This window comes from Salmo salar, chromosome ssa14 (genome assembly GCF_905237065.1).
Source record: "Salmo salar chromosome ssa14, Ssal_v3.1, whole genome shotgun sequence".
Lineage (NCBI taxonomy): Eukaryota > Metazoa > Chordata > Actinopteri > Salmoniformes > Salmonidae > Salmo > Salmo salar.
This window is the reverse complement of record NC_059455.1, coordinates 4,212,191-4,237,072: the sequence shown is the minus strand read 5'-3', so window position 1 is coordinate 4,237,072 and position 24,882 is coordinate 4,212,191. Positions and strand designations below refer to the sequence as shown.

At 41.3% G+C, this 24,882-nt stretch overlaps 1 protein-coding gene across 3 annotated transcripts in view; it reads left to right on the top strand.

Moving 5' to 3' along the window:
- Nucleotides 1–24,882, top strand: part of tmeff1a (transmembrane protein with EGF-like and two follistatin-like domains 1a) — an 88,260-nt gene that overhangs the window by 50,958 nt on the left and 12,420 nt on the right. For all 3 annotated transcript variants that reach the window (XM_014139141.2, XM_014139140.2, XM_014139139.2), the window contains exons 2-4: nt 17,435–17,544; nt 21,228–21,357; nt 24,442–24,468. In XM_014139141.2, the coding sequence (XP_013994616.1) occupies nt 17,435–17,544; nt 21,228–21,357; nt 24,442–24,468 (267 nt within the window). The remainder of the gene's footprint in view (nt 1–17,434; nt 17,545–21,227; nt 21,358–24,441; nt 24,469–24,882) is intronic.

Here is a 24,882-nt window from a genome sequence, read left to right as displayed (position 1 = left end):
AGAGTTCTGCGCCACACAAGCCAATCTTCTAGCATCCCATGTTTGTGCTCACCTCGTAGAAAGCCAGACACGTTCTCCTTCACCTGTGCTGTCTGCACACTTAGTATAGAAAGAGACACACTCATTTAGACACCTCCACAGGAGTCGCGGATCACTGGGATGACTTGGCAAACAGGCCCGCACTGTAATAAGCAAAGCCTTCTGTCTACAGGAGAGGGGGTTCTTCCTGAGGGAGCCATCTTGGATTTGTTCAATATTTATTATTCTAGCCTAATGAATTCCAAGGTGGATGAATCTATTGCATTGCTCTATTCCTATTCCTTGAAATTACATGGCATAAAATGTTGATTTACCATATACCAACACTGTATGACATTAAACATTTCTGAATAGGTAAATTCATATTACACTAATTGTCCGAGGGTGATTGTAGACATTTCAGAGTGCATGACTACAGCACATTGTAATACACTGATGCCGTAAATGTTCAAGAACTCTTATCAAGCCAAAGTACCATGTAAAGCTCTTGGAAGCATTATAACACAATGTTTCTACCCATTTACCTTAAAGTCTCCAAGATTATACTTTGTCACACAGAGACTAGAGAAAAAAAGGCTACGGACAATACGAGTCTAATTTTACCATACAAAAAATTGCCCAAATCGATTTTCAATTTTTTTCATGGTTGGTGCATTTTTCTGTTTCCTGTAGCAAATGGGCACAAAAAAGACTCAGGGTGAAAAATGGAAAATATCATGTTTTATTCAAAAACCAGAAGCAGGCATTTTTGCTCGTGGTATGAAGGGAACAGTGAAAGGCTTTTTAGAGGATGGTAAAAAAAAAGTGCCAACTAATCTTTCTTTTGTGGTCAAGCTTTTTTTGGTCTTGGAAACAACAATAGACAATCACATTTCACTCCTCATTGTTCATCAATTTGCAAAGCAGCTTCTCTAAGGTGTCATTGTCTTGATTTGTTTAAAAACAACGGTTTCCTCATATCAACATTTGTTTTTGGGCATGTTTTGCAGAGGAAGATATGAAGTCATTGTAAATATTCACACCCCTGAAAGTGAGTCAGAGGCTGAACAATGTGTGTAGTTGACAATGGAAGTAGAAATAAAGGTTTGGTTGTTCTACACTTCCAGTATAACAATCTTAGTTATTGAGGCTTAATTACAACATAGTCTACCTGTGTTCTACAAGAGTGTTTACACCTTAAACAACTACTCTATGTGGACTTCCTTGCTCAAGACCTAAGCAGACCAAAGCGTTTGCAAAGGGCGTGCGTGTGGGTGGAGGGGATGAAGTGGGTTTAAGCCCTCAAGGAAGTCATCCAGGAAGTCAACTAATCAACCCAGCAGTGAATAGCAATGAAAGATTGTGTGTTTGTCTGTCTGCACTTTGCATGGTGTGTGTGCATCTACACACTGCATGTGAGCGAGTGCGTGTCTGTTTTACATGTTCGTGTGTGTGTGTTAGTGGGGGATGGGAGATTAGATGTGTCCCTCTATAAATCTCGGGTTAAGGGTCTGAAAAGAGACCGGCTATCACTCAGCTACCCGTGTGGCAGGTGGAGGCTGTGCTTCCGAGCCAGAGCCTGTTATTCAAATGAAGTAATTAGACAAACCCATCAGTCGTCCGGCTGCACTTACATTTAAAAAGTGAAAGACTTTTATAACAAAACCATTAAATATACACTGCTCAAAAAAATAAAGGGAACACTAAAATAACACATCCTAGATCGGAATGAATGAAATAATCTTATTAAATACTTTTTTCTTTACATAGTTGAATGTGCTGACAACAAAATCACACAAAAATAATCAATGGAAATCCAATTTATCAACCCATGGAGGTCTGGATTTGGAGTCACACTCAAAATTAAAGTGGAAAACCACACTACAGGCTGATCCAACTTTGATGTAATGTCCTTAAAACAAGTCAAAATGAGGCTCAGTAGTGTGTGTGGCCTCCACGTGCCTGTATGACCTCCCTACAACGCCTGGGTATGCTCCTGATGAGGTGGCGGATGGTCTCCTGAGGGATCTCCTCCCAGACCTGGACTAAAGCATCCGCCAACTCCTGGACAGTCTGTGGTGCAATGTGGCGTTGGTGGATGGAGCGAGACATGATGTCCCAGATGTGCTCAATTGGATTCAGGTCTGGGGAACGGGCAGGCCAGTCCGTAGCATCAATGCCTTCCTCTTGCAGGAACTGCTGACACACTCCAGCCACATGAGGTCTAGCATTGTCTTGCATTAGGAGGAACCCAGGGCCAACCGCACCAGCATATGGTCTCACAAGGGGTCTGAAGATCTCATCTCGATACCTAATGGCAGTCAGGCTACCTCTGGCGAGCACATGGAGGGCTGTGCGGCCCCCCAAAGAAATGCCACCCTACACCATGACTGACCCATCGCCAAACCGGTCATGCTGGAGGATGTGGCAGGCAGCAGAACGTTCTCCACGGCGTCTCCGGACTCTGTCACGTCTGTCACGTGCTCAGTGTGAACCTGCTTTCATCTGTGAAGAGCACAGGGCGCCAGTGGCGAATTTGCCAATCTTGGTGTTCTCTGACAAATGCCAAACAACCTGCACGGTGTTGGGCTGTAAGCACAACCCCCACCTGTGGACGTCGGGCCCTCATACCACCCTCATGGAGTCTGTTTCTGACCGTTTGAGCAGACACATGCACATTTGTGGCCTGCTGGAGGTCATTTTGCAGGGCTCTGGCAGTGCTCCTCCTGCTCCTCCTTGCACAAAGGCGGAGGTAGCGGTCCTGCTGCTGGGTTGTTGACCTCCTACGGCCTCCTCCACGTCTCCTGATGTACTGGCCTGTCTCCTGGTAGCGCCTCCATGCTCTGGACACTACGCTGACAGACACAGCAAACCTTCTTGCCACAGCTCGCATTGATGTGCCATCCTGGATGAGCTGCACAACCTGAGCCACTTGTGTGGGTTGTAGACTCCGTCTCATGCTACCACTAGAGTGAAAGCACCGCCAGCATTCAAAAGTGACCAAAACATCAGCCAGGAAGCATAGGAACTGAGAAGTGGTCTGTGGTCACCATCTGCAGAACCACTCCTTTATTGGGGGTGTCTTGCTAATTGCCTATAATTTCCACCTGTTGTCTATTCCATTTGCACAACAGCATGTGAAATTTATTGTCAATCAGTGTTGCTTCCTAAGTGGACAGTTTGATTTCACAGAAGTGTGATTGACTTGGAGTTACATTGTGTTGTTTAAGTGTTCCCTTTATTTTTTTGAGCAGTGTATATATATCATACACATACTACTGGGCAAAACTTTTAGAACACCTACTCATTCAAGGATTTTTCTTTATTTTTACTATTTTCTATATTGTATAATAATATTGAAGACATCAACATGATGAACTAACACATTGAATCATGTAGTAACCAAAAAAGTGTTAAACAAATCAAAATATATTTTGTATTTGAGATTATTCAAATAGCCACCTTTGCCTTGATGACAGCTTTGCACACTCTTGGCATTCTCTCAACCAGATTCACCTGGAATGCTTTTCCAACAGTCTTGAAGGAGTTCCCACATATGCTGAGCACTTGTTGGCTGCTTTTCCTTCACTGTGCGGTCCGACTCATCCCAAACCATCTCAATTTGGTTGAGGTCGGGGGATTGTGGAGGCCAGGTCATCTGATGCAGCACTCCATCACTCTCCTTCTTGGTCAAATAGCCCTTACACAGCCTGGAGGTGGGTTGGGTCATTGTCCTGTTGAAAAACAAATGTTAATCCCGCTAAGCCCAAACCAGATGGGATGGTGTATCACTGCAGAATGCTGTGTGCCTTGAATTCTAAATAAATCACAGACAGTGTCACCAGCAAAGCACCCCCACACCATAACACCACCTCCTCCATGCTTTACAGTGGGAAATACACATGCAGAGATAATCTGTTCACCCACACCGCGTCTCACAAAGACACTGTGGTTGGAACCAAAAATCTCCAATTATGACTCTAGACCAAAGGACAAATATCTACCGGTTTAATGTCAATTTTTCGTGTTTATTGGCCCAAGCAAGACTCTTCTTATTATTGGTGTCCTTTAGTAGGGGTTTCGTTGCAGCAATTCGACCGTGAATGTCTGATTCACACAGTCTCCTCTGAACAGTTGATGTTGAGATGTGTCTGTTACTTGAACTCTGTGAAGCATTTATTTGGGCTTTAATTTCCGAGGCTGGTAATTCTAATGAACTGATCCTCTGCAGCAGAGGTAACTCTGAGTCTTCCTTTCCTGTTGTGGTCCTAATGCCAAGAGTGTGCAAAGCTGTCATCAAGGCAAAGGGTGGCTATTTGAAGAATCCCATATCTAAAATATATTTAGATTCATTTTTTGGTTACTATATGATTCAATATGATATATTTCATAGTTTTGATGTCTTCACTATTATTCTACAATGTAAAAATAAAGAAAAACCCTTGAATGAGTAGATGTTCTAAAACTTGACCTGTAGTGTATATTTATTATTTATGAAATCAATAGCTGTTTGGGTATTAAGTCCCTATAATGTATTTCTGATGGTGACATTTTACATGAATTTCTCAGCGCCCCCCTCTCATGTTTCTTTTCAGAGAATGGCATCGCAGACGCTCCCTACAGTCTCTCGTTGCGTTTAGACAATATCAATATGATACAATCGTCCTTGAAAAGGTTGTTTTGCTATGAAATGAAAACGTTTGACTTCTGCCATGAGTTGTGTATTGTGTGCATGTGTGTGTGTTTCTATGTGTACATGCTCACGTGATTGTTTGTAGTTGAGGGCAGCACATATCTCTTTTTCACAAGTACGAATGCTACTCAACTGTCGAGTTGTGTACAATGTCAAACATCCAAGGTTCTCCTTTGAAATGTGTTGGCTTGCAAGGAGTGAAGGGGAATGGAGGTTTGTCCATGATTAAACTGTCAAGAGAAGAGGCGAGGCTCGCGACACAATATTCCATTTGATCTGACAATGTTCAACACAACAGGGAGGAATCCATAGACACGTTGAGCCATCCTTGAGCAAAGTCTAAATGTACATTCAAAACAGATTTATGTCCAACTATGAATGGCGATGAATAAGAATGGTCTGAATTCAGTATCATAATATAATATATCATATGTGCCATTAAGAAGACGCTTTTATCCAAAGCAACTTAGTTATCTGTGCATACATTTTCATATGGGTGGCCACAGCTGGAATCGAACCTTTAATCCTGGCGTTTCAAGCCGAAAAACAGTTTCAAGCTGAAAGGGGTAAAAGCTAAAAGACCCTTTCTGTCTGAGCCGAGGAAAACCAGCGAAGTGTAGCCCCAGTCTACCAGACAGGAGTTGAAGTATTGACGTCTACTAGCCTGGAGTCACGGGGGCCCGGCATAGATAACGACCCAGGAGACAGACCGCTAGGTGGGCATGACTACTCAGGCAAGCGGGGGGGATTTGAGACAGAGGTTGATCTGCGCTCAGCCCAGACAGCCACGGACCATTGAGTTCCCCCCAGTTCTGGCTGAATAAGGAATTATGTTGCATTTCTAGTAGGGCTGGGAATTGCCAGGGACCTCACTGTACGATATTATCATTATACTTAGGTGCCAATACGATATGTATTGCGATTCTCACAATTTAAAAAATCGAACGATTCTAAATGTATTGTGATTTGATTCTGCAATTGTATTGCGATTTGATACTCCAAACATATTGATCACTATATTTCTTCTGCAGAAATACGATAGAACGTGAGAAAATGAGTTTTGATCAGTCAGGGAAATAAAAGTGCTGTAAACACTATTTAACTTCTTCTTTTTTTTAAGATGGAGAACAAGCTATAGTATGAAAAATACAGAGGTTTGGCACAGGTACTTGGAGTCAAATATTGATATGATATCGTCCAAAAATAATATTGTGATATATAACTGTATATAAAAAATAAATACAAAAATCACAAATTTCTAGTGAGTTTCTTGGAATGTATAGCCTATATTCCAGGGAAAATATCAAATAGATAGACAGTGCTCTGTTGAAAACAAGCACTCACACAGATATACGCAGACATCTCTGTTAATAGATACATTTGGCGTCTATGTATATTAAGTTAAGCACACAAATGCCTGCAACTGAAATGTTTACTCCCAAATACACTCAAACTCAGACACACATGCTTCCTCCTCAACCGTACCAGGCACAATCTACCCTGATGGATGGGGCGATGGCTTGGCTTAATTAGCCATGAAAGGCACACTAGCCAGCGGAAGGAAGGAAACAATGAGAGATTGAAGCCGGCCAGCAGTGGACAGCTGCCGTAAACAGCTGTCGTTGACAGCCCCTCCCCGGAACAAATTAAACTACACAGACGGTTCAGGGTCCTGGCCACCTCAACACACTCCTCTCTCTGCTCCTCTCCGCTCTACTATGACGTCGACAGACGGTCAGAAGTAACATCGCGTAGTCAAACGAGAAAAGATACAAATCAGCCAATTTTGTGCTGGTCGGGAGAGATTCGCTTAAGCAACACGTATCTCTTTGATGCTCCATGAAATTGTCTAATTTGGCTCAGTCTGGAATGATAAGTGTGGCTAAGTAACAATATTTATGGTACAGGAGACAAGGCCTATACACTGTGTACAAAACATTGATATAGACTGACCAGGTGAATCCAGGTGAATCCAGGGTGAAAGCTATGATCCCTTATTGATGTCACTTGTTAAATCCACTTCAATCAGTGTAGATGAAGTGGAGGAGACAGGTTAAATAAGGATTTTTATGCCTTGAGACATGGATTGTATATGTGCCATTCAGAGGGTGAATGGGAAAGATAAAATATTGGAACAGGGTACCAGGTCGAAGGTGCAACGGTTTGTTCAAGAACTGCAACGCTGAGACGAAGATAAACTATTTAGGTTTGCAAACATCTACAAAGTTCTGGAACAAGACATTTTGTACAATATATGCAAGGCGTTATCCACTCCAATGGGTTTTCCATTGGAATATCTTACATGGTTCTCTGTCTAAGTGGTCGGTAAGCCCAGAGAGCAGCTTCTCTAACTTAGGACTCATCCCAAATGGCACCCTATTCCCTATAAAGTGCAATACGTTTGACCGGGGCAAATAAGTTTCTGGTCAAAAGTACTGCAGTATGTAGGGAAAAGGGTTGCTATTTGAGATGAAGAGTTAGACTCTGCGAGATTAACAAATAAAATGGGGACAGGTTTTACATTACGTGTGCATTACTTATATACCAGTTTACTTACACACCAGCTTGTCGTTCCTGGAAAGCTGAGTTTACTTTGCACATCTTAGGCAGTCGTCATTCTGATTTCTAAACCAACCCCAAACCCCTACTACTACACTCTTATAAAAAAGGGTTCCAAAATAATTATTTGGCTGTACCCATAGGAGAACCCTTTTTGGTTGCAGGTAGAACCCTCTGTGGAAAGGGTTCTACATGGAACCCAAAAAGGTTCTACCTAAAACCAAAAGGGTTCTACCTGGTTCCAAAAATGGTTATTCAAAGGGTTCCCTTATGTGCACAGCAGAATAACCCTTTTAGGTTCTAGATAGAACCTTTTCTTCTAAGAGTGTACCTAGGCCCTCCTGTAGATCTCAAACAATTGGATAGGTATAAGCAATAATGGACAAAATTCCACCCAGTCTAGGGCAAGGTAATCTTGGAAACCCATAAGTAAAATCTGGTGTAATTGTGTCAGATGCTCAATTAAGTTCTGGGGGAGATGTGTTAGAAAAGATACTACGGACGCTGGGTGGTAGCTCCACCCCTTCTCTTTCCAGGTTTCGGGCAAGTCTTTGGGCTAAATTTGAAAGATGCAAGCACCTGTGAAATCGCAATTTTTTCCCCCCAAATGATTAGTGACAAGAAATCAGGGCACAGGAACAAAGTTCATTGTTAGCCGCCGCATCCCACGGTCTGTTGACAGAGGCTACGATACCATTTATATTACGTGCGTCTGTCCAAGAGATTATGGGCAAGGGGATGCAAATATCGCTTAAATTTAACAAATCATTTCAGATCTACATGAGTGGCTAGACATGGGGTCGGGGTCGACTTGAAATGTAGAAGTAGTGTAGTCTTACTCACTAACACAGTAGCACTGTGTTTTTGTGTCTCGTTGTGGGATGCAACATTGAAAGCCTGGTCTGGTTAGCGCAGAAAGTCGTTAGCTTAGTCTAGGCTGGTCCAAAAGTGGTAATTACAGACCATAACACGGCTCTTCAAAGCCCACTCAGGCATGGTGTGTGACACGTACAGAGGCATGACTGAGGAATACGCTGCTACCGCTACATCATTTGGTGTAGATTTCCTCCCTTTGATCTCTGCTGAGTTTGTTGCTAAACGTTGCTAATTTAGGCACTCTGCACATGTTTGTAGTCACCAGCCCTATCATTACTATAGAACCAGTGGTGTAGTGGTGCCTGGAGAAGTGGGTATACTCTAATTTTGACAAACATTTCCCAAACGCCCCGCCTTCTAAAGGAAAGGCGCCCTGTGTGAAGAATTCTATGAGAAACACTAACCACTTTTACATCCACAGTTTTTATGCATGTAAGGTCATACCATATCTTTTTTTTTAAGCACGAAAAGCTATGATGGAAACCGGTCGTTTCGGTACAATTTTATAAATGCAGACAGATATTTGTTCGTTCGACATGGTGGAGTCTTTTTGTGTCTGTACAATTAATTCAGTGAGAAATGGTGGTGGAAATGTCTTTATGCGCAAACATTGATATAATAACCATCATATCGAAGTAAACTTGGAGTCACGCGATGATACGGTGTGTGGTCCTCCCATAATGACTCGGGAAACCATGCTGTTTATTAGACTACAGATGAAATAAGTGATGATGCACTTCACAGGGTGGTGAAAGTGCAAGGTGATGAGCTTGATGCTCCTTTCCAATAAATATTGAGGGTCTTATTCAGGTGACATGATGATTGATAATTAACTGCTGTTTGACAAATAAAAATATTCGGACTTATCCATAATATTCTCATTATGTAGACTAGTTTACCAGCACAGCCTGCCTGCACTGTATCTGCGAGCTGTTGGCTAGAGCGCAAGTGCCAAGACTAGAGTCGGCACATTTGCTATTTAACGCGACAGTTTGAGACAAAACAATCGGTAGAGTTGAAAATGCGACACAAACACATTGAACTTCAGATTTTTATTCAGTACATGAAAATTTAAGCGAAAAAGTACATTTTGTGTGCATACGTCATCACGCACTGATTTTTATCCGCAAGAAGTCCATTAGGTGGAGACGCACCGCTAGTGGGAAACTGAGCATATTTTCGTCATGCTGATTTTTGAATATTCGCGTGATTGCATGGAAACCTAGCTTGCGACACACTCTTGAATGACCTAAAATGAATAATCCCATATTGGGTCTTTCACAGTCAGGCTAACCCAAGCTGTACTGTGCAAGTAGGCTAACTGTAGACCTGCTATTGAAACGGATAAATGAGTCAGAAATTCACAGGTTTCTGAATTGTCCCATTTTAAGTCACACTTTTAAATAGAACATCCAATTCTGTTGTTTTTCTAAGTCCACAACAATGCTTAAACCACATAAGGAGACTTTTGAGGTCTAGATGAATTGTTGTTCAATATTTAGTTTATCAATAGATTATTGGGTTTATACACTATATATACAAAAGTATGTGGACACCTCTTTGAATTAGTGGATTCAACTATTTCAGCCACACCCGTTGCTGACAGGTGTATAAAATTGAGCACATTAGCCATAGACAAACACTGTCATAGGATGCCACCTTTCCAACAAGTCAATTCGTCAAATTTTGCCCTGCTAGAGCTGCCCCGGTCAAATGTAAGAGCTGTTATTGTGAAGTGGAAACATCTAGGAGCAACAACGGCCGAAAGTGGTAGGCCACACAAGCTTACAGAAAGGGACCGCCAAGTGCTGAAGCGCATAGCGAGTAAAACTCGTCTGTCCTCGGTTGCAACACTCACTACCGAGTTCCAAACAGCCTCTGGAAGCAACGTCAGCACAATAACTGTTCGTCGGGAACTTCATGGAATGGGTTTCCAAGGCCGAGCAGCCGCACACAAGCTAAGATCACCATTCGAAATGCCAGGCGTTGGCTGGAGTGGTGTAAAGCTTGTATGGCTCCTTCGTGAAAATGAACCCATCACAGCCACAAAAGGTGAGGAATATATTCTGCAATGGCTATGAAAATAAAATAAATAGGAAAAAAATTCCTATGTCTAATTTTAAGATGCCTATTTCAAGGAAAATACTATTCTAATAAATAAAACATCTTTTCACTCTTCTCAGTAATGGCAAATGGCTACATCCTTGTTAGTATGTTTTTTGTTTTTTATGAATAAGATTTTCATCATATCCTCGATTTGTACAAAATACTAGCCAGCTTGCAATACAATATTTCAACCACTAGCGGATGTGCGTACGAATGGTCTAAAGTTTGCGGGGAGGTTAGTCCATTCTCACGTCAAGTAAAATTGTTTTAAATAGCAACTTTTGCGTGAACTGGTGCACGCACATTTTGGGGTATATTTTATATGTACATACGGTTTATAAATGAGGCCCCATGTACCTCGCACGGTTGTTTGGTTAGTGGTGTTTCTGTAACACATGAGATGGAGTTTGCAAAACAAATGGCCACTGGATTGATGCAAATAATCATGATATCATTCTGCTAGGTAGGCAAAGGCTACTTTGTAACTAGTTAACATTTAATTGAGAAGGTTTCTGGAAAAGCCTTTCCATCTACCAGAAGACAGTTATCATTAGCATCGCCATAATTAACGTCACTATATTTTTCCTGTTCCTTTGAAACCTGGACATTTACTTCATATTTTGAATCATTTCTTACCTTGTTTCAAAATATCCTAGAGCCAAATTCCCACCATAGATACGTGGAGGCAATTATTTTATAAAGACTTCATATGTGTTCTCCTGTTCTATTGTTTTTTTTTTCAGCTTTCTTTCATTGTCTAGCAGACAAAGTCATTATCCCAGTCATATTAGCAATGATAATTGTTGCATCTTTAGATCTCCATTCCCTCTCTAAATTTCAAATAACTTCCAACTCTGTCCATGAAACTGCTCGCACGTGCGGTGTGAATTTTAGAACAGTGTTTTCCCACAAAATGTTTAACATTCACACCATTCTAGGCCTACCACTGTGGTAGGCCTAGAATGCTCTGCTGAAAATTAAGAAATAATAGTTTATCAACATTTTAAGGTAAACATACTGATCTGTTCAATCAGCCTTATTAATTGAAACGGCGTATACTTCCACTTCACTAATTTGCTACACATCCTGCGGATTAAGAAGTGAGTATACGCAATGCTCACTGAAAAATACGTGGGTATACCGCGTATGCCTGCATAACCCTCCATTACACCTGTATAGACCTGGGAAGGGAGTCCAAGGGATGAACGGACTCCTTACCAGAACCAACAAAAGAAATGTGCTTGGCTTACCATGTGTTACTGTGTTGCTTTGAAGTGGTTGTGGTGGCGGTAGTGGTGGTGGTGGGGCATTGCTGTGGAGAAATCTTAGGTTTTCCATTTTTGGTTTACTGAACTCGCATTTGAAATACTGTACATTTTTATGCTAATTTGTCGTCTTGCAATTTTTGATGCAGACTCTATCTGACATTTCTTATATGGTGGTGATATATTTATTTTCTGAGGTGCAAACATATCTGATGCAGTCCTACTGTGACAAATAGATTGGATTAATTCATTATTTCAATTCTGCCCTTTTCCCTCCATAAAGGGCATCTATGAATCCCAAATGAGCATCAATCATGTAAGGTATTGCTTTATTACATAGCACTCATACTATGCACTAGTATTATGTGACACTTCTTCCAATATTTCCATTTGCGTTGAAATCAAGCTATTATCAAATGAAATCAAAGTTTATTGGTTGCGTACACAATTTAGCACATGTTATAGTGGTGAGTTATATAAAAAAAATGGGTATAGGTGTGTATAAACAGTGTAACTAAAATGCAATGTACAGTGGTAGAAATACTATGATGAACTATGTCAAGAATAAATTATTTAAATACACAGTACAAGACCCCATGGCAAAATGGATAGAATTGCAAGAAATTATCTTCCGCATCTGATTAAGGAATATAAATATACAGTGAGGGAAAAAAGTGTTTGATCCCCTGCTGATTTTGTACGTTTGCCCACGGACAAAGAAATGATCAGTCTATAATTTTAATGGTAGGTTTATTTGAACAGTGAGAGACAGAATAACAACAAAAAAATCCAGAAAAACGCATGTCAAAAATGTTATAAAATGATTTGCATTTTTATGAGGGACATAAGTATTTGACCCCTCTGCAAAACATGACTTAGTACTTGGTGGCAAAACCCTTGTTGGCAATCACAGAGGTCAGACGTTTCTTGTAGTTGGCCACCAGGTTTGCACACATCTCAGGAGGGATTTTGTCCCACTCCTCTTTGCAGATCTTCTCCAAGTCATTAAGGTTTCGAGGCTGACGTTTGGCAACTCGAACCTTCAGCTCCCTCCACAGATTTTCTATGGGATTAAGGTCTGGAGACTGGCTAGGCCACTGAAGGACCTTAATGTGCTTCTTCTTGAGCCACTCCTTTGTTGCCTTGGCCGTGTGTTTTGGGTCATTGTCATGCTGGAATACTCATCCACGACACATTTTTAATGCCCTGGCTGAGGGAAGGATGTTCTCACCCAAGATTTGATGGTACATGGCCCCGTCCATCGTCCCTTTGATGCGGTGAAGTTGTCCTGTCCCCTTAGCAGAAAAAGTTTCCACCTCCATGTTTGACGGTGGGGATGGTGTTCTTGGGGTCATAGGCAGCATTCCTCCTCCTCCAAACACGGCGAGTTGAGTTCATGCCAAAGAGCTCCATTTTGGTCTCATCTGACCACAACACTTTCACCCAGTTGTCCTCTGAATCATTCAGATGTTCATTGGCAAACTTCAGACGTGCATGTATATGTGCTTTCTTGAGCAGGGGGACCTTGCGGGCGCTGCAGGATTTCAGTCCTTCACGGGGTAGTGTGTTACCAATTGTTTTCTTGGTGACTATGGTCCCAGCTGCCTTGAGATCATTGACAAGATCCTCCCGTGTAGCTCTGGGCTGATTCCTCACCGTTCTCATGATCATTGCAACTCCACGAGGTGAGATTTTGCATGGAGCCCCAGGCCGAGGGAGATTGACATTTCTTTTGTGTTTCTTCCATTTGCGAATAATCGCACCAACTGTTGTCACCTTCTCACCAAGCTGCTTGGCGATGGTCTTGTAGCCCATTCCAGCCTTGTGTAGGTCTACAATCTTGTCCCTGACATCCTTGGAGAGCTCTTTGGTCTTGCCCATGGTGGAGAGTTTGGAATCTGATTGATTGATTGCTTCTGTTGACAGGTGTCTTTTATACAGGTAATAAACTGAGATTAGGAGCACTCCTTTTAAGAGTGTGTGCCTAATCTCAGCTCGTTACCTGTATAAAAGACACCTGGGAGCCAGAAATCTTTCTGATTAAGAGGGGGTCAAATACTTATTTCCCTCATTAAAATGCAAATCAATTTATAACATTTTTGACATGCGTTTTTCTGGATTTTTAGTTGTTGTTATTCTGTCTCTCACTGTTCAAATAAACCTACCATTAAAATTATAGACTGATAATTTCTTTGTCAGTGGGCAAACGTACAAAATCAGCAGGGAATCAAATACTTTTTTCCCTCACTGTATATGTATATGTTGGTCATAGACAGTATGTGAATGGAAAAGGTGTGTATAGCAGTAGTTATATAGGATGAGCCATGGCTAGAATACAGTATATACATGAATGAATGAATGAATGAATGAATGAATGAATGAATGAATTACATTTTATTGGCAACCCATCCCTTATGAGATTATTTGACACATAAACAAACATTACAATAACTCACTGTGGTAACTGAAGTCTACACTCCAGGCGAGTTGGTGGTGGTAATGCACCTTGAAGTTGGTTGCCAATCGCCATATAAAGTCCAAATAGTAAATAAGACTATTCAAACAATAATTATATCCCTAGAGCAGTAAAATAATATACACATATAAAGCAGGTAAAACAGTATGTAAACATTATTTTTGCTTACCTCATCGGAGTATAGCAACTATCCAGCTCAACTAGAAGAAACCATACAAAGTAGTATGCTAGTATGGACACTGGAACGTAGCCTGTGTGTTTCATCCATCCTAAGTTAATTTAATTGGTGTGCTACCTATATCCCACACAATGACACCAAATGTAGCATTTTGATCAACGTTGGTGTTAGTACTTCTCTTGACATGTCCGGCTGTCAGGTTATATGGCTGTATCCCAAATTGCACCATATTTCCTATATAGTGCACTACTTTTGATCAGAGTCCTACACTACACAAAAAAATGCTGGGTTGTTTGGTTGGCCCAACTACTGGGTTGCAGGCGTTGGGTCACTTAGTTGTTTTTTTAAATGAGCAAGGTTGGTTTTTGATGCTGGGCTATTGAGTTATGACCCAGCGGGTCAGATCAGAAGACTGGAGGTATAGTTTAGTAGGGGCGTGGCTTTCAGATTTTTAGCAACCTGTGAGAGTAAATCTCATTCCCGTTCATCTGGTCTGTTGTATAGTTATCACGTCACGTTATCACATTGGTAGCTTCAATGATGCTTACATGCTGACCACACTGCTCACGTTGTGTGCGCCAAGGTCTCTTTTACAGATAAGCCCTGAATTACATAAATTACAAAAAATACGCACATCAAAATATAAATACAAAATGCAAGCAGAAAGAAAGAAAAACATGGTCATAAAAAACAAACACATTCATCATAATAAGGTCCTCAATCAGTTTTCTAAATTGCCCTGTGCACCAGAACATCAAATTTAAGAACATTTGGAATATTATTCCACAAATAAGGTGCAAGAAACTCAAATCTAATTTACCTAACTCAGTAGAGACCAAAGGAATTCCAAGAGTTAGCAAACCCTGAGACCGCATGTGGTAACTCTTATGTTTAAAGTTGTTAGGTACGATGTTAGGTACGGTGAGAACTTTCTGGTAGAGAATGCAGTGATGAGTACATAAATTGTTGCCCCGTAATAAACTGCATCTTTTATTTAATTGTATTTATTTAACCTTTATTTAACTAGGCAAGTCAGTTAAGACAAATTGTTATTTACAATGACGGCCTACCCCGGCCAAATCTAGCGGCTTTAATGAAGTGGCAGGTGCGTTCATATAGAGGATAGTCTAGGACTGATAGGAACTTTGACTGAATAATCAGCTTTTTACTATTCAGTGAGTAGCCCGTTTTTATTCTCAGCTTCTAAGCTAACTCATCAATATGCTTTTTAAAAGATAGATTTTCATCTATCCAGATGCCCAGATATTTCTACGCAGGGACACGATCAATATGGACACCATCCAAAGTACATATGCTTAAGTCATCAAAGTTAGTCTTATGCACTCTAGAGAACAACATACTTAGTTTGACCTGAAATGAGTATTGAATGCAGGTTAATCAAGTCTTTCTGTAATACAATGAAGGCAGACTGTCACGCCTTGACCATAGAGAGCCATTGTTTCTCTATGGTGTAGTAGGTCAGGGCGTGACTAGGGGGTGATCTAGTATATCTATGTTGTGTTCTAGTTTATTTTTCTATGTTGGTGTTTTGTATGATTCCCAATTAGAGGCAGCTGGTAATCGTTGTCTCTAATTGGGGATCATATTTAAGTAGTTATTTTTCCCACCTGTGTTTGTGGGATCTTGTTTATGTGTAAGTGCCTGTGAGCACTGCAGTAGCTTCACTTATTGTTTTTTGTATTTTGCTAAAGTTTCACGTTATAATAAAGATGTGGAACGCTACTCACGCTGCACCTTGGTCCAATCATTACGACGATCGTGACACAGACTGTAGTTCAGATAGAGCCTGGTCAACTGTGGGAGCAATAGCATACACAACACTATCATAATACAATGAAGACAGACTGTAGTTCAGATAGAGCCTGGTCAACCATGGGTCTAATAGCAGACACAACACTATCATAATACAATGAAGACAGACTGTAGTTCAGATAGAGCCTGGTCAACCATGGGTCTAATAACATACACAACACTATCATAATACAATGAAGACAGACTGTAGTTCAGATAGAGCCTGGTCAACCATGGGTCTAATAGCAGACACAACACTATCATAATACAATGAAGACAGACTGTAGTTCAGATAGAGCCTGGTCAACCATGGGTCTATAACATACACAATTATATACAATGAAGACAGACTGTAGTTCAGATAGAGCCTGGTCAACCATGGGTCTAATAACATACACAACAGTGTCATAATACAATGAAGGCAGACTGTAGTTCAGATAGAGCCTGGTCAACTGTGGGGACAATAGCATACACAACAGTATCATTGGCATACAGTTGCATGTTACAGTTTTTGACAGACAAGTTGATATTGTTAAACCATAACAACTACAGGACCCAGAATTGACCCGTGTGGGACACCTTTCGTAATATCCAGGAAACCTTATTTAACAGCATCAGCAGATACACATTGATTTGTATCTGTCAATTAATTACATGCAGCCTGGTCTGTGACAAAGCCTCTGAATTAGCAGTGAGTAATCAACAGTATCGAAAGCCTTTGACAGGTCAATGAAGATGGCAACACAATGTTGCCTTTTATTCATACAGGAAACTACATAATTTATAACTAAGGATGCAACAGAGATAGTGCAACCTGGTCTAAAACCCGACTGATTTACATTTATAATACATTTCTAAGATTTAAAAAAAAGACTTTAGCAGAGAATTTTAGCTAGGCAAGAGATTTTAGAAATAGGCTGATAATTATTTAGGTCACAAGGGTCACCACCTTTGTGAAGGGGGAGTACATGGGCTGCCTTCCAAACCTTGGGGATAGAACCAGATTTAATCATCAGGTAAAATGATTCAGCTGTCAGGGTGGCAGAGAGCTGCAGTACAAGTGGATCCAGCATATCAGCCCCAGTGGATTTTTTTTTTACATCAATCTTAAGCAAAGCATCTAGAACATCACAGATAGTAAATTGTTGAAATGAAAACAAAGATTCACTACATGTTGGGTAGTAGTGAACACATCATGTTGGGTTATTTACGCAGCTGACTGGGTCAAAATAACCCAACATGTGTTCTGTCCAGTATTTACCCAGGGCTGGGTTACCAAATAACCCAAATTGGGTTGTTTTTAATGCAGCATTTTTTGAGTGGATGGGACTTGGTCAAAAGTAGTGCGCTAAATAGGGAATAGGGTGCCATTTGGAACGTACAAAGATGTGTAGCCTACATTCAAAATGAATGAATGACCTCTTTTTTTCTTTTTTCCTTTGTCTTACTAGATCTGTCGGAGAAGAAGAGCGACCTACGAGTGTGTGACGACTCCAGCTGCCGTTTTGGAGGTGTCTGCAGGGATGACGGGGCCACGCTGAAGTGTGTGTGCCAGTTTCAGGTATGTGGTGTAGTTTCTACAATATTTTGTGTGTGTGTGTGTGTGTGTACATGTTTACCTACGTTATCAGGATCAGAATGTCCTGACAAGTCACCAGAATGTCCTGACAAGGTAGAAAAACACGAGCCTGCAGTGTGTGTTTTTGTGTTGAAAACATTATGAATGATATGCTTGGCAGAGGTGGGTAGAGAATACTGAAAATCTGGACTTAAGTAAAGGTACTGTTACGTAGATTGTAATTTACTCAAGTAAATGTAAAAGTAGCCCTCTTAAGAAACTACTCAAGTAAGAGTAAAAAGGATCCTGTCAGAAAACTATTTAAATACTAGTCACACATTTAGTTTGGTAATTTTTTACACCTTATGGTAAAATGTGACAGTAAACAAAGATAACAACAATTTAGTGCAATTGATTTGAAATGCATTATTTAAGCCTGCCAGAACCATCTTGCAGATGTCCTCCAGCACAGTTACTCCCTTCACAGAACAGCACAAACTGGCTCTAAGCAGAATAGAAAGAGGAGTGGGAGGCCCCGGTGCACAACTGAGCAAGAGGACAAGTACATTAGTGTCTAGCTTGAGAAACAGACGCCTCACAAGTCCTCAACTGGCAGCTTCATTAAATAGTACCCGCAAAACACTAGTCTCAACGTCAACAGTGAAGAAGCGACTCCAGGAGGCTGGCCTTCTAGGCAGAGTTGTAAAGAAAAAGCCATATCTCAGACTGGCCAATATAAAGAAAAGATTAAGATGGGCAAAAGAACACAGACAATGGACAGAGGAACTCTGCCTAGAAGGCCAGCATCTCTTCACTGTTGACGTTGAGACTGGTGTTTTGCGGGTACTATTTTTAATGAAGCTGCCAGTCGAGGACTTGAGGCATCTGTTTCTCAAGCTAGACACTAATGTACTTGTCCTCTTGTTCAGTTGTGCACCGGGGCCTCCCACTCCTATTTCTATTATGGTTAGAGCCAGTTTGCTCTGTTCTGTGAAGGGAGTAGTACACAGCGTTGTACGAGATATTCAGTTTCTTGGCAATTACTCACATGGAATAGCCTTCATTTCTCAGAACAAGAATAGACTAACGAGTTTCAGAAGAAATTCTTTGTTTCTGGCCATTTTGAGCCTGTAATCGAACCCACAAATGCTGATGCTCCAGATACTCAACTAGACTAAAGAAGGCCAGTTTTATTGCTTCTTTAATCAGGACAACATATTTCAGCTGTGCTAACATAATTGCAAACGTGTTTTCTAATGATCAATTAGCCTTTTAAAATGATCAACTTGGATTAGCTAACACAACGCGCCATTGCAACACGAGTGATGGTTTCTGATAATGGGCCTCTGTACGCCTATGTAGATATTCCATTCTGTCCAGCTACAATAGTAATTTACAACAATGTCTACACCGTATTTCTGATCAATTTGATGTTATTTTAATGGACAAAAAATGTAATTTTCTTTCAAAAACAAGGACATTTCTAAGTGACCCCAAACTTTTGAATGGTAGTATATAATATTACAAAGGTAGAAGGTAATTAATGTGCAACTTAACTCCGATCCCGTTTGGCTAAGAACCCACAAAAAAAATCTCCTTAGGATTGAAGACATGTGCTTCACTTCAAGAGCTGTGGTGGAGATACAGGGTTTGATGGACAACTGAGAGCCAATAAATGTATAATCACAGAGTAAAATAAATGTATAATCACAACAGTCACTAGGTTGTCATCTGACAGCGACAATAGAGTAATATAAATCTATGTAACTCAAGTGATTTGGTAAAATGTAACATAGTAAAAGGTAAGTTACTTTCTTTAGAAAATACTTGAGTAAGAGTACAGCCCACAGAGAGTAACTAGAAAAGTACTAGTTCTTCCACAAACTGACTTAGGTGCATGTAAAGCATTACCTGTTGTGCGTTACTACCCACCCCCGGTGCATGATATAGCTTCGGAGAGGAGTGCTGTTGTTTTCACCCTCTAGTCTAGGTTGCTTTCTGTAGTCTGAGGTGCTGAATGAGAAGGCCACCATATTTCTCTCTAATGTGACTGTAATTGCAACAGAAGGAGGACAGGTGTGTGTGTGTGTGAAGAGACCAGAATACCTTAGAGACATAGTCTAATGGGGAGACTGAGCAATAGCCTACAGTATGTCTTCAATCGGTCCTTGCCTGCAAAGCCTTTATGAAGCGTCCTAGATGCGACATGACATAGGTTATAACCATTCATGACATTCCCTCATAATGAATGATAGGTGACTAGAATTTACAGTGCATTCGGGAAAGTATTCAGACCCCTTGACTTTATCCACATTTTGTTACATTACAGCCTTATTCTAAAATTGATTAAATCGTTTCTTTCCCTCATCAATCTACACACAATACCCCATAATAACAAAGTAAAAACAGTTTTTTAGAAATGTATAAAAAAAAACACAGAAATATCACATTTACATATGTTTTCAGACCCTTTACTCAGTACTTTGTTGAAGCACCTTTGGCAACGATTACAGCCTCGAGTCTTGTGTGTGACGCTACAAGCTTGGCACACCAGTATTTGTGGAGTTTCTCCCATTTCTTCTCTGCAGATCCTCTCAAGCTCTGTCAGGTTGGATGGAGAGCGTTGCTGCACAGAAATGTTCAGGTCTCTCCAGAGATGTTCGATCGGGTTCAAGTCCGGGCTTCCCTCAATCCTGACTACTCTCCTAGTCCCTGCCACTACCATGCTTCACCGTAGGGATGGGGCCAGGATTCCTCCAGATGGGACGATTGGCATTCAGGCCAAAGAGTTCAATCTTGGTTTAATCAGGCCAGAGAATCTTTGCCTTTTGGCAAACTCCAAGCGGGCTGTCATGTGCCTTTTACTGAGGAGTGGCTTCCGTCTGGCCACTCTACCATAAAGGCCCTATTGGTGGAGTGCTGCAGAGATGGTTGTCCTTCTGGAAGGTTCTCCTATCTCCACAGAGGAACTCTGGAGTCACCATTGGGTTCTTGGTCACCTCCCTGACCAAGGCCCTTCTCCCCCGATTGCTCAGTTTGACCGGGCGGCCAGCTCTAGGAAGAGTCTTGGTGGTTCCAAACTTCTTCCATTTAAGAATGATGGAGGCCACTGAGTTCTTGGGGAACTTGCTGCAGAAATTCTTTGATACCCTTTCTGGATCTGTGCCTCGACACAATCCTGTCTCGGAGCTCTGCGGACAATTCCTTCGACCTCAGGGCTTGGTTTTTGCGCTGACTGTCAACTGTGGGACTTTATATAGACAGGTGTGTGCTTTTCCAAATCATGTCCAATCATTTGAATTTACCACAGGTGAACTCCAATCAAGTTGTAGGAACATCTCAAGAATGATCAATGGAAACAGGATGCGCCTGAGCTCAATTTCAAGTCTCATAGCAAATGGTCTGAACACTTATGTAAATAAGGTATTTCTGTTTTTTATTTTATTAGGCTCTAACGTAACAAAATATGGAAAAGGGAAGGGGTCTGAATACTTTCCGAAGGCACTGTATATTTATATTATTTGGCTACTCGATGACAGCTTGTGCATTGGCTAGCTTACTACTATTTCACAACTACCTATTTCACATTTTCTTGTTGTGAAAGTATCTGCACTTTTATATTGCCTCTTTGCATGATGTAGACACACTCACTTTTTTGTTTTGTTGTCTTCTGCTTTTCATTTCAGTGCCACAAAAACTACATCCCTGTGTGTGGCTCCAACGGCGATACCTACCAGAATGAGTGCTACCGGAGACAGGCCTCCTGCAAACAGCAGAGGCTCATATCACGCTCATCTGTTGGGCCATGCTCTGCAGGTGAGTGTTTCCACTTCTACTTTAGGAAAAAAATCTAAATTCCCTCAGACCACAGCAATTTGACTCATATGTCCACTGGTCAACCCATCACAGCCCAGAACAGAACATTCACTTGAATGGAAATGTCTGTTCTAGTAATTGTATTTATATTATTACAATAATGTTCAATGGATGTAGACTTGTTCAGGGCTGCAGTCTGATTGTCTACCTTTCACCCCGATGTGTGCACTCCTTCACTCCCCTCGTGGATTTAAAAGGAACAGACTGGTGGAAGAAATATGGTAAAAACTCTTCCAGCACTAATTCTAGCTGATGCCAATCCATTTAGCTTTGACGTCCATGTGGGGGAGTGAGCAAGTACATACTTCAGGGAGAAGTGTAGGGAATTAGAACGCAACCCAGGTGTTCTCAATCCCAGTCCTCAAGGGCTGCCGTGTCTACAGGGTTTCTACTCTCCTCAATACTTTATTGATTGCACTGATTGGTTTGAGATTCCGCTCACCTGGTTTCTTAGGTCTACATCAATCAGCAATTAAAGACAAAGATGGAAAGCAACTGGTTCTGTTGGGGATACCTGTAGTCTAAATCACCATTTCAGAATAGGTGTGTTTAGAAGTGTTAGTTATTTGCTTGTCATTCATCAGGGTATGGCTTTGAATAGGAAATATCTGACTGGTTCACCAGGTCTAACCCAGAAGCCAATTCTGAGGCAGAAACAAAAGCCCTGCACGGATTGCCCACAGACACACAAACACACACTCACACACACATCACTGGTTCACCTGTGCCTACACTAAGACAGACAGGTTTTCTCATCGAGTATCACAGACATCCCCTAAGACAGACAGGGGTCACATTGTCATCACACATAGCAAAGCGTGTGAGAAACTTTGAGCAACAGTTTCCAGCTCGTGTCGTGAACCCAATCTCTCGGGGCGGTGGCCTAATTTCCCTGGTGACGCACGGCAGCAGTGCACTCTTTTTACGACTTACCGAGTGTTCTTGCGCCGCAATATGCCCTCTGCTTCCTTCCCCTCTCTCCTTGCTTAGTCCCATTTCCTCTTGCCTATATTTATGCTTTCTGTCATTGAAGCGTTTGGCGGCTATGAGCCGACTGCCGAGGCAACACCATGAATACTAAGGACCCTGATAAGGGCACCCTATTCACTATTTAGTGCACTACTTTTGACCAGAGCCCTATGGGCCCTGGTCAGAAGTAGTGCTCTATAAAGGGAAAAGGGTGCCATTTAGGATGCAGCAATAGGGCTAAGCACTTTTTGCAGTTGTGGTAGGAGTAGTTACAGTAGTGTCCGTGTAGGCCGGGATGAATAGGATGCCCTCCACTGTCCAAGAACACATTAAAAGGGGCATGGATAGAGGAGACATCATACATCGTGTATGATAAGCAATAAACATTTGCTGGGATCAGGGAGTCAAAATTGGTCCGAGTCAAGGGTGTGTCAGAATTCGGATAGGAAAAAACGTATTGTTTGGGTTACATAATAGAATTAGCATTCAGTATAAGAGTTGTTAAAACATGTATCAAACCCACACCAAGAAGTGTGTCAATGTTACTTAGGATCAGGTTTTTCACTCAGTAAATGTTAGCTACCTACAGTGAAACAGTCATTTTTCTGCAGTATGGATTTGATCAAATCAAAGTTTACAACCTTACAGTGAAATGCTTACTTACAGGCTCTAACCAATAGTGCAAAAAAGGTATTAGGTGAACAATAGGCAAGTAAAGAAATAAAAACAACAGTAAAAAGACAGTGAAAAATAACAGTAGCGAGGCTACATACAGTAGCGAGGCTATATACAGTAGACAGGCTATATACAGTAGTGAGGCTATAACAGTAGACAGGCTATATACAGTAGCGAGGCTATATACAGTAGCGAGGCTATAACACTAGCGAGGCTATATACAGTAGCGAAGCTATAACAGTAGAGAAGCTATAACAGTAGCGAGGCTATATACAGTAGACAGGCTATATACAGTAGTGAGGCTATAACAGTAGACAGGCTATATACAGTAGCGAGGCTATATACAGTAGCGAGGCTATAACACTAGCGAGGCTATATACAGTAGCGAAGCTATAACATAGAGAAGCTATAACAGTAGCGAGGCTATATACAGTAACAGGCTATTACAGTAGTGAGGCTATAACAGTAGACAGGCTATATACAGTAGCGAGGCTATATACAGTAGCGAGGCTATAACACTAGCGAGGCTATATACAGTAGCGAAGCTATAACAGTAGAGAAGCTATAACAGTAGCGAGGCTATATACAGTAGACAGGCTATATACAGTAGCGAAGCTATAACAGTAGACAGGCTATATACAGTAGTAAGGCTATATACAGTAGCGAGGCTATATACAGTAGTGAGGCTATAACAGTAGACAGGCTATATACAGTAGTGAGGCTATAACAGTAGCGAGGCTATATACAGTAGCGAAGCTATAACAGTAGAGAAGCTACATACAGGCACCGGTTAGTCGGGCTGATTGAGGTAGTATGTCCATGTAGATATGGTTAAAGTAACTATGCATATATAATGAACAGAGAGTAGCAGTAGCGTAAAAGAGGGGTTGGCGGGTGGTGGGTGGCGGGACACAATGCAGATAGCCCGGTTAGCCAATGTGCGGGAGCACTGGTTGGTCGGCCCAATTGAGCTAGATTGAACTACAGTCAATGTTTTTGCAGTCAAGACTGGGCTGTGGTTTTGGGTTGAGTTAACCTTGAAGCTGATCTTTGGTAGCTTCTAGAGAATTTACGTCTGGTCCCTCTGTTAAAAGTTTTCGTGAACTTTGAGTTTGGATAGAGGTGCTGTAAAAGAAAGCTGTGGTGAACTTTAATTAAACGATGCAGCCAATATTCCTCTCCTAATGCAACAATACCATGCCAAAATCTTGGAAGCATGTGTCCATTTCTTAATTCAAGCACACTGCCAAGATTTGTGTTGCCAGGGTCCATTTCTTAATGCAACAACACTATGCCAAGAAATATAGGGAAGCAGTGTTTTTGAAGGGCATACACCATATGTGGACTAGAATTGTGACAACGTCTTTCCTGTCTTCACAGATACTGGCTCCGGCTCTGGAGATGGAGGTACGTGGTATACTCTATGGTTAATCCTGTGTTAAGCATATACATCAGATATGGTTTTATAACTACACATATAATATATGATAAGAAATAATCTGCACACACAGTCATTTGTTCTGTGACTTAGGCAAATATATCAGTGAAACATACTTACATACCTCAAAGGCCCTAAAATGACCACATTGGACAAGAAAGGGGCACACCTAAAACCACGGATTGTGCGATTTCACAAGTTAAGAATGACGGTCATATGTGCATATGAACCATTTAGGTAAAATGTGAGGTAAACAATAAGTTAATAAACGATATCTTAACCGACATCGATAAGAAACAATACTGTGCAACCGTATTCATTGACCTGGCCAAGGCTTTCGACTCTGTCAATCACCACATCCTCATCGGCAGAGTCAATAGCCT